The sequence below is a fragment of the Melitaea cinxia genome, chromosome 2 (assembly GCF_905220565.1).
Source record: "Melitaea cinxia chromosome 2, ilMelCinx1.1, whole genome shotgun sequence".
Lineage (NCBI taxonomy): Eukaryota > Metazoa > Arthropoda > Insecta > Lepidoptera > Nymphalidae > Melitaea > Melitaea cinxia.
The window spans coordinates 9,184,721-9,196,168 of NC_059395.1; the positions used below are offsets into that span (position 1 = coordinate 9,184,721).

The 11,448-nt window shown below is 30.0% G+C and overlaps 2 protein-coding genes across 2 annotated transcripts in view; one reads left to right on the forward strand and one right to left on the reverse strand.

Moving 5' to 3' along the window:
- The window catches only part of LOC123664297 (extended synaptotagmin-2-A), a 34,607-nt gene extending 32,185 nt beyond the window's left edge, over nucleotides 1–2,422 (forward strand). Inside the window, exon 25 of the mRNA XM_045598891.1 lies at nucleotides 1,343–2,422. Within this exon, the coding sequence (XP_045454847.1) occupies nucleotides 1,343–1,429 (87 nt within the window). The 3' untranslated portion in view covers nucleotides 1,430–2,422. The remainder of the gene's footprint in view (nucleotides 1–1,342) is intronic.
- On the reverse strand, nucleotides 2,209–8,094 carry LOC123664309 (nuclear cap-binding protein subunit 2). The gene is made up of 4 exons (XM_045598897.1): nucleotides 7,858–8,094; nucleotides 7,562–7,779; nucleotides 7,354–7,456; nucleotides 2,209–2,860 (listed from the first exon to the last, which is right to left on the reverse strand). The coding sequence occupies exons 1-4, from the start codon at nucleotides 7,924–7,926 to the stop codon at nucleotides 2,765–2,767; spliced, it is 486 nt and encodes a 161-aa protein (XP_045454853.1). The 5' UTR covers nucleotides 7,927–8,094; the 3' UTR covers nucleotides 2,209–2,764.
- Nucleotides 8,095–11,448: the final 3,354 nt, after the last annotated feature.

Genomic DNA, 11,448 nt, shown 5'->3' on the forward strand with positions numbered 1-11,448 from the left:
GTTGAATGCACTAGTTGCACCTTGTTTGTTGCCCTACTCATTAACAAAAATAAATTAGCTTAAAAGTGCTATGTTACTAGGACTGAAGGTATATTTTTAAAGTGTTTTTTTTTTGTGAAAGATAACTACGACTGCATCCATTGCATTACTTAAAACACTTGAAAATAATTTACTATGTTTAAAACTTATTATCTATTGACATGAATACTGAAGTATGAAATACTACTATTATTTTAATAAGTCATTAAATGTTTTATTTTGTTGATGATGTACCAAGACAAATGGGGTATTCCATTATGTTTGAAAAAGTACTTGAAAATGTTGATTTTCCAATAAAAAGCCACAAAAAAATATTTCGGCAAAATAAACACGCTTTCATGCCATAAAATTAAATTACGTTTCAAACCTTTTTTATTTCCGCGAAAACGCTATCAGCCATTTTGGTGACGTAATATGGTTAATAACAAAAGTCGTGTATGACGTATGTAAGACCGAACTCGTTCATTACGTCAAAAGTTCAATACCTTATACATATACTCTCTGTCGTTCCACGTTAATAGCTTCAAATATTTGGTGTTTTTGTGTAAAACAATGAATTACAATAGCTATCGTTGGTGTGTAGTGTCTAACTGTACAAAACCTAGCCTTAAAAAAAACTATTAAGTCTTAATTTGGCAGTAACATGAGGAATAAAACAACCTAACACTTTCTAACATTATTTTTCAAATTAAGTATACAGTATAATATCACAAGTAATACTTACAAAGATGTTTTAACATTCCGAATTTCGACAGAACAGAAGTCTGGCTTACATGCAAAAAACTAAGCAACTATCATTGAATAAATTTTTGGCAGATTCGTACTATCTGTTTTTACAAAACATTTTTGCATTTTAATAAATAAATAGCTACAAATGAAATGCACTAACGTACACTACACTCACAACTATTATTCCTTGAAGTGAGAGTTGATAGATAATTGTGTACCTAGCTGTTTATAGCAATGACAGAATTTTGTTTTTGCCCGTATGACGTCATACCGTGGCGGGTCGTGTTTTAGGTCACGTGATATACAGATTAAAATAGATGACTTAATTTCAATATAATGAAACAATAATGTGCTTTTATGATTCCAAATCAGAATATTTAACTTTATTTCTACATACATTTTAATTTTTATCAAATTTTATAATTTATTTTTCACTACCGAATGTACCCTATTGTTATTTGGTAAGCTGTATGCTCTGTATAAATATTTTTTTATTATAATTAATTAGTTTTTGTCTGTATGTTAGTTGATTTTTATTTTGTTTAGAAAGTATAATACTCTGCATTTTTTACAGGTAATAGTACATCTTAACCAATATGATCTCCGCGAGGCAAAAACAGTGTGGTTAGATCTTTTACCTGAAGCATCACCTCGAGATTAGTTTGATCAGTATTGAGATATTTTATAAAATATTCTTATGTCAACGCTTTTGCATTTTTTAATCGTTTATATGTAAAGCTTTTAACCTTATCCTAATAAATCTGAAAGTAGTCAAAATTTTTACTCTTAGCAAACTGTTGTTCTTATTATTTAACAAAATCATTTTTTTTTTTTTGTAATTTATAAGATAATATAAGTACCGTATCAGTAATTAAAGTGTTCAAATAATTTCTTATTAAGTACTAGTTTTTTTTAGTATTACAATGAGATATCTTGTTCAGTCATAAACATGATTTTTTTTTCAGTTTGCATTTATAATATATGATATATATAAATAACTGTTATAACTCAAATAGATTTTGTCTATAGATGAAAAAATTATATAAATATTTTTCTACAAAAATACTTTTGGTCGAATTGTAACAAATTCCATATTTTCTATGCAGAATTCCCATAATTTCTTTATCAGACCTCTGCCCAAGTTGCATGGAAGTAATCACTGCATTAGGGATAAAGCCACCTGTTGCTACTATGTTACTTACAAATGTAATTCTGTATTTTGTCAATTATGGATTGGTGTGTAAAATATAAATAAACACTAAATTAATCGTCTAATAATTGACGTCTGTTTGTAGTAAGGCTCGTTGTTGGAGATGAAGCTTTATCTCGAATAAGGAATTATTTGTATTGTAAACTGATGATAATATTTAATGACAAATTTACCGAGTATTAATTACAATTATGTGTTTGCAGTTCACGATAACATAGGAAAATAAAATGTTTTTTTTTTATTTATTTATACAAAAGTTTATTGTTTCACGTCTTATAAATGTTGTATTTTATTGTAGTATTTATATTTAACAGTTGTTATTTAAATATAACAGAAATATAGTTAATTACATCTTATGAATATTAAGATTTACTATTTAAGTGTAATGTTGTAATAATTATGCTTCATTTGCTTTTTAACAGAAATAAATATTTTTTTTACATTCTTTTTACTATAATTTATCCTGTCTAAAAATTGTATACAGTCGACTTTTAATAAGTCACCTCAATCGAAAGTCAATTCAAAGTAGTAGTTGAAAAAAAACGGATGAAAATATTCAAGAGCATCTCAAATTAGGAATTATCCTGAGTTATTTGATGATAGAATAAAAATTTCATATAAATGATCATCAAATGCAGGTAATTTATAACTAAAAATTTTACTTAAAATTAATATGTAGGTCACAAAATGTTTCCTATTTCCATTCAGATCAGTTGAATGTTTATAACAATAATTCTTACAGTCTTTCACGCTTTATCTGGGGCACTTCATTCATATTACTCAGTATCAACGTTCTAGGGTATTAGGAGTTATTTTTTGGGCAATTATTTTGCCGTAGCCTCCACGACCTCCGTCATAGTCCGTACGATATTCATCACGCACCTGTAAATACCAAAACACAGTTTCTGTAAGCATGAAGTGAAACATCAAAAATTGGCAACAAGTATCAATCTCTGGAGATAAATCACAATATGGATCTATGTGACAAAAATTTATTATTTAAGATACCTTGGCTTGTATTTGGCCAAGAAACGTATCTGGCTAAAGCACAACATAACAAAAAAAAATTAGCTTGGCCTACAAACCAAGATATTTTTTTTAGATTTTATACTAGCTTATTGGTCACAATTCTCAACTTACTCTCGATAACATAGCTATAGAATTTATGCATTTCAGGTATACCGAAACAAAATACTGCAGATAATAATCAATGCTCCTTGATTCATATGCAACATACTCTATGTCATAATATCTACAGTTAAGCTAGAAATGGTATAGCACACTAAATTCCATAAAGAGCACATTTAACAACGACTATACTGTATTAATTTGGGCTAGAGACAAAATGTAAAAAAAAAAAAACAATACGATGTTTGTCAAACTCATATCTCACTTTTATTTCTATTTAATTTAATATAGGGTTTCCCACTTATGTATCTAGAAGCTAGCTGTACTGTTTTTATGTTGTATTTATTGTCTGAGAGCCTGACTCCCGTGATATTATTATGCATTTAGTTTCTGCACTTTTTTTATCTTACATAGTTCACATGTATAAATAATTACAGAAGTTTTGTTTGAAGGTACTTAAATATGCGAATAATAAAAACAAACATAAAATAAATATACATTAGATATATGACGTGGCCATGTCGTAAAATTGATCACATCATCAAATGGCCAACAAATTTGACCACATTGTTAAATTGTTAACGTTTGACGATTTTGTCATCCACAATTGGCCATATCATAAAAATAGGGTGTAAGTTGTGGAGTTGTTATTTGTAAAAAGTGCACTTGTATAGTATAATAGGGTTGATGCATTGTACAAAGTTCTTATTTTTACCTGAATGGGCCAGAAGGAGCAGAACTTTATTTATTAAGTCTGTGGTTTTGAGCTTAACCCTTAAAAACTATTAAAGACCCATGGCATGAAAAAAAAAAGTGAAATCATGTGAAATAACTGACAAAAATGGCAATTTTAAAGCACTTTTAGTTGTTGTTAATTTATATTATGTTTTTAGTTTGAATAATTTAATAGACAATGTCTAATAACAATTCTAAGTACTAGTACAGTAAAATATCTATTATTTAATAGTTATATGTCAAGATACATAAAATAATCTATTAGCCTAACCACAACAAGTACAGCTTTAAGGGCTTTGAAGTAATCAATACGTGAATTTTCTTGATCCGTATGGCCAAAGAATGGAATTCTCTACCAGCGTCTGTTTCCGGAAGACTATAACCTGGGGATCTTTAAGTCGCGAGTGAATAAGTTACTTCTAGATAAGCGTGCTCCATCTTAGACCGCATTTTTACTTATCATCAGATGAAATAGTGGTCAAACGCAAGCCTATCATTGTATAAAAAAAATCATGGTCTTATTGTTTAGATTAACTATTTAACTAGTGAACATGTGCAAATCATAAATTCCATAACACTTATGTTTTGCACTTTCTTTCTAAATGACTTATCGGTAGATACTTTACAGAATTCATTAAGTAATTTCTCTAAGTTACTGAGGGAGAATAAGCAAATGGTAATTATTAATTTAATGTGTTAGTTAGTGAGTATTTTAGGTTATGCATGTTTTGGGCTATGAAAAAGTCATCAAAGTAGTTTCTTTATTTAACCAAAGTCAAATTTAAAAATTGGCTAGGAATATCTTTTTATGCGTAATGTGACCTATATGGTAACTATAGAACCCCCCATTGGAAGGAGCGTAGTCAGAAGCCAAACACGCTGTATATGATGAAGACAATAATTGTGTTTGCTCGCAAACGAAAAAAAAAACCGACTTCTATTACATCGACGAGTAATACAACGTATATCGACGAAAAAATAGTCAAGTAACTACGCGTTATCAAAGATTACTCAAAAAGTAGTTATCAGATCTCAATAAAATTTATATGTGACCACATGACAAACATCAGCTTTCGATTGAATTAAAAATTATTAAAATCGGTACACCCAGTAAAAAGTTATTGCGGATTTTCAAGAGTTTCCCTCGATTTCTCTGGGATCCCATCATCAGATCCTGGTTTCCTTATCATGGTACTAAACTAGGGATATCTTCTTTCCAACAAAAAAAGAATTATCAAAATCGGTGCATCCAGTAGAAAGTTATGCGGTATAATACAACGTAGGTCGACGAAAAGTGTCAAGTAAAAACACATTATTAGATATAACTCGAAAAGTAGTTGTTAGATCTCAAATAAATTTAAATGGGACCAATTGGCACACACCACCTTTCGATTAAAACAAAATTTGTCGAAATCGGTCTACCCGGTCAAAAGTTCTGATGTAACATACATTAAAAAAAAATACAGTCGAATTAAGAACCTCCTCCTTTTTTGGAAGTCAGTTAAAAATAGGACATGTACACCTAAAACCCATAAACTACGAAAAAGATCTTGGAGTGAACATTACACATAACCTAAAGTGGGACGTTCACATCACAAATATAACAAAAAGGACTAATTCTATGCTCTATATAATAAGAAAAGCTTTTAACATTATTACAAAAGACTTGTTTATCAAAATTTATAAAACTTACATCCATCCACTACTAGAATACGCTTTCCAAATCTGGAGTCCATACTTTAGGAAAGACATAGATTATTTATTAATTGTTTTTTAGAATTTAGAAAGACATAGATTTATTTATTTATTTGTTTGTTTATTATTTTATAATGCACTAGCAGCACCTAATATTTAAGTACAACACAGTTTTTGATAAATAATTAAAATATGTAACAGGATAATTTTCGTTGTTCTTGGTATTTATAACCCTATTCAGGGAGCCATGAGATAAGAGGTAAACAAACAAAAAAATGAAACGACAAAAAATAGGAAACAGACTTGATTCCACAAACTTTGAATACATTTTACTTGTACTAAATTATATACCTTTTTTTAACCGACTTCCAAAAAAGGAGGAGGTTCTCAATTTGACTGTATTTTTTTTTAAATTTAACATCAGAACTTTTGACCGTGTGGACCGATTTCGACAAATTTTTTTTAAATCGAAAGGTGGTGTGTGTCAATTGGTCCCATTTAAATTTATTTGAGATCTAACAACTACTTTTCGAGTTATATCTAATAATGGGTTTTTACTTGACGCTTTTTTTGTCGACCTACGTTGTATTATACTGCATAACTTTCTACTGGATGTACCGATTTTGATAACTCTTTTTTTGTTGGAAAGTAGATATCCCTAGTTTAGTACCATGATAAGGAAACCAGGATCTGATGATGGTATCCCAGAGAAATCTAGGGAAACTCTTGAAAATCCGCAATAACTTTTTACTGGGTGTACCGATTTTGATAATTCTTTTTTTGTTGGAAAGAAGCTATCCCTAGTTTAGTACCATGATAAGGAAACCAGGATCTGATGATGGGATCCCAGAGAAATCGAGGGAAACTCTTGAAAATCCGCAATAACTTTTTACTGGGTGTACCAATTTTAATTATTTTTAATTTAATCGAAAGCTGATGTTTGTCATGTGGTCACATATAAATTTTATTGAGATCTGATAACTACTTTTTGAGTAATCTTTGATAACGCGTAGTTACTTGACTATTTTTTCGTCGATCTACGTTGTATTACTCGTCGATGTAATTGAAGTCGGTTTTTTTTCCTTTGCGAGCAAACACAATTATGTAAGACATTTTAGGGTTGTTGCTACCTATGTGTGAAACTGTACACTTTGCTGCATTTAGTGACATTAGCCAGTCTAGTGTCCATTGTACAATGCGATCTAGGTCTTGCTGTATAACATTGTGACTGATGAGAGGGTTTCCCATTATTTTAGTATCATCAGCAAAAATGGACAGATATGATTTGACAACACTTTTTAGGTCAGTAATAAAAATTCCAAATAGGGTTGGTCGGAGCACAGATCCCTGTGGTACGCCGGTGGTATTAATAATTTAAATATATATTAATTTATTGTCATCATCATCATCATCATCATTCCAGCCCACTGCAGTCCACTGCTGGACATAGGCCTCCACAAGTTCGCGGCAAAAATGCGTTAACTCATGTGTGTTGCCCATAGTCATCACGCTGGGCTGGCGGGTTGGTGACCGCAGGGCTGGCTTTGTCGCAACGAAGACGCTGCTGCCCGTCTTCGGCCTGTGTCTTTCAAAGCCAGTGGTTAGATGGTTATCCCGCCTTCGGTCGGCTTCTTAAGTTCCAAGGTGGTAGTGGAACCTTGTTATCCCTTAGTCGCCTCTTACGACACCCACAAGAAAAGAAGGGGTGGCTATATTCTTTGGTGCCATAGCCACACAACACAATTATGCACAATTATTTATTGTAAGTTATATTGTATATCACCATATTTTATCATGTAATTAAAGAAACAGATTACCTGTCCTCCTGTTTTCCCTCTTCCATATTGACGGCCTTCGATGAATCCAGCATCCCAATCGCACCTAATAATCCTATCATCCAGTCTTGTGCCATTAATGTACCTAAAACATTTAAATTGTATATATATTTCTATGGCAAATAGATTACTAACTATTAATAAATGTAAAGAATTCGGAATAATTAACCAAAGTAATTGTTAAACTAACCTCATACAGTTCTCTGCATCTTGTCTTAGATAGTACTCTACGAAGCAGAAACCACAAGGAGTCTTCTTATATTTATCTAAGCCCATTATAACTCTTCGTATATCGCCACAACGTGAAAACAGTTCATAAATTTGTTCTTCTGTGGTATAAAATGACAAATTCCCAATATAAAGCGTAGCCGATGCGCGAAGTAACTTTTCTTGTTCACTTCTTGAACCCTAAAATAAGTTTATATGAATAATATTTTTGTTTAGTCGTCTACTTCAAACGTCATATAGGGAGTTACAAATTCTTACCTTAAAATGTTGATCTCGATACGAACTTATTTCAATGGAAGAACTCATTGAATCGTAACTTCGTTTCATTGTGTTGATTATTTATAATTATTTTCCTATCTACGTGTTATGTTATTCAGTGTTCCAATAATTAAGTTTAAACAAACAAACTACGGATATATTTGCAAAATGAAGCTAACAATAGTCGCATATACTCTTTGATAGTCGTATAATTATTGTTGGCAAGCTGTCAAACAAAAAACTGACGTTGACAGTACAAATTGACATGTCGCGTCGTGTTTTAGGCGCGTTCCATTAAAGGCCCACAACGATATCGACAACAACCACTGAAATTGACAAATTGCCATTCCACTAAGTACTAACGTAAAAAACGCCGGGGACCTTGCAGGCGAATTTTTGGGGCACAAATAATATGGACTTATATAATGCTTTGATTTTTAAATGTTTTCTTTAAATCGTCGGCTAAGTGGCATTTTTTTTTTGCTATCAATGCAACGTGATCAACTCTATCATATATTTTTAATTTATCTGAAGTTAGACGGGTTGATATATTTTACATTGGTGCATACGTACATTTTTAATATAGTTAAGTTTAGTAAGTTAATTCAAAAGTGCAGATTCGTATTTAATGTGATATAGAAGTTGAATATTATACTACCAATTATTATATAACTATGGGGGGAAATGGTGACGAAAGAGATTAAACCACAAATCTATTGCATTGATAGTACTTTGTAGTGTCGAGCGCAGAGAAAGGCTATAATTATATTATATATACAGCCTTTAATTTAACATATTAGCGAAGAAAATAAGTGTGCTTCAGACCACACGACTGAAGTAAGACTTCTTTAGCAATAGGCCTGCATAAATAACTTTGATAATTAAATAACTTTTTAAGAAAAATAAAAATGATCGTGACTTAAGTGATTATAATATCTATAGTAGTAATTTAAAGATTAAAGTATATAGTGTTATATCTAATAGTACTTAATTGTAAGTTTAATTTTTAAAATGGTGCATTTTTAGTTTTCTTAGTAATCGTTCAGTCCTATATTTTTACTCGCGAATGTGTAATGACGATGATATGTAATAGTCTAGTCAATTTAAACATCAATATCACACTTGGCTGAAAATTGGTTCGCTTGTTTAAAAAAACTAGTTAAAAATGAAATGTGAAAACTCCTCATCGATCCGACTCCTGGAAAAAAATTACTCGGGGTAAAGGTCTGGTGCGAACTTGGGGAGGCCTATGTCCAGCAATGGACTGCAATAGGCTGAACTGACTGACTAAAGTTTAAAAAATAAGAGTAGGTAAATAAACGCTTCATTTTTACGATGATTAATATTTATTTGTGTTGTTGTTATTTTTTACAAGACACTTTAGAGTTTTTATAACAAATTTTAAAATTTTGTACTAGATTTCTACCAACATTTTTTGTATAATCTTTGATTTCCTATAAACAGCAGTACATATAAAAAGTTACGGATCTCTGCGCAACCTTATTGATGTTTCATAAGAACTTCTTTAACGCGGAAGAAGTATACGTTCGGCCTTAAAGGCTCTATTTTTAATTAGTAGGGTTACCCGACAAATATCAATGTAGTATAGGGCTGCCTCCTATAATAATATATATAAGAAATAAGTAACAATCCTAAAATATTTAAATCATCCCAATTACAAACAACTAACATAAATTTTATTAAATAATTTACTTGATCTGTGTTTTTGAGAACCACTTTACGTGCGTGTAGATAAAGCAGCTTAAGAGCCATTTCACAAAAATCAGTAACAATCCGCGAAATTGTACTATTTTGACGTCGTTAATCTCAGTATTGGATGCAATAATGTAATTTATATTTTTGAAATATAATTGAGCAACCTTTGTTGTAGTAAGATAATGGATCAGAATTATGATTTATGTTATGTGTACAAAATTATTAACCTTTTCATCAGCCACCTTCCTGGGTAAACGGTCGAAATGTTTAATTTGAAGTCCTATTTTTCTATAACTTCTACTTTAAAACTTTTAAAAAAATATGGTAATATGTGGAATATGTTTTTGTTGACACATAATACAGTTTTATTTTTTCATTTATATCTCCGTTAATCCGTAATAAAATTTTAAATTTACAAATATTTTCCAAATAAATACAAATTTAAAAGCCATATTTTTCTAAGAAAATAAAGAAAAAGGAACTATCTATACAAAAGTAAACTTACATAATTTAGGAACATAAAAAATAGTCAAAATATTTAATTATTTTTAATACCTTTTGTGTCAAAAATAAAAAGATAGTATATAATACCACGCATCAAACTCAGTGATTCGTCGAGCGCCAGCGATCTTAGAGGTAAGGTCCACGTCAAATTTTGCACAGCCGTCTCTTTTGCTGACACGCGCCAAGCGACTGTTATTATAGTGTGATAAACCGCATTTGATACTTTCATTAAAATAAAAAAATATTCGAGAATTACTGTAAAATAATAAAATGATAATTTCTGTAAACAAATGTTTGGTTGTATTTATTTATTTTTTTCTCACATTATCAATACAAATAGACTTTTAAATCTGTTTATCTTGTTATTTGTTAATAAATAAGTTTGTCGGTGTCATTGAGTTTATAAAAAACTTAAAAGCGGCAAAATTTGATGGTGTGATTGCATCCATAACTATGCAACTCACATTCACACTCAGATTTTCTGGAGCATAGGTAATAAAATGCTATTTTATTTATATCGTAAATATTCGATATATTTTAAAAAAATTGTTTCAAAAATTGATTTTTTATTTTTATTTTAAATTTATTGACTGTTGTAATATAACATACTTGAAATTTTTAACAAATTAATTATGTAAAAAATATTTCATAACACAGTTATTAATTTTTATGATACATTAGAAAAAGATCAAGATGGTTTTCTGGTTGTTACACTATACCAAGTAGCACAAAGATTAGATAGCAGAAAGAAGACCAATTTTACCTAAACTTGCAGAGCGAAAAATTGTGAAATGGCTCTTAACCAAGAACAACATTTATATATTTTTTATATATAAAAACGTAATGTTTTAGTTTTTTAGGTAGTTTTATAGATCATTAAGCAACGACTTCTACGATTTATTGCTTTTATTTATTATAAAATATAGTATATACAAGTTAATAAGACCTAAAGTACATACTTAATATTTTATTTAAATAGTTACAATACTGAATGATATAATATATAACATGTACGCATTCTCAACAATAAAAAAATAAAGTTTAATTAATTAGGAAGCATAGGGATATTTATGCAACATAAGTTACTATAGTAACTGTAAAAGTATAATCTGACTCTTAATTAAATGTAATAAGTTCGAAAAACAATTATTGAATTATTTGACTCTCAGGACTTTGATTTAACGTAGTGGCACCAATCGTCGACACTTTAAGGAGATAGTGGACTTCTTTATAAAATTAAAGGTCATTTTGTCATCTTTAAACCAAAAGTAACGATTGAGTATGGTAAGGTATATTCTTGATATAAGAATAGGATGTAATATTTTTATTAACTATATTCGGATTAGAAAAAAATCCTAAAAATGGAAAAAG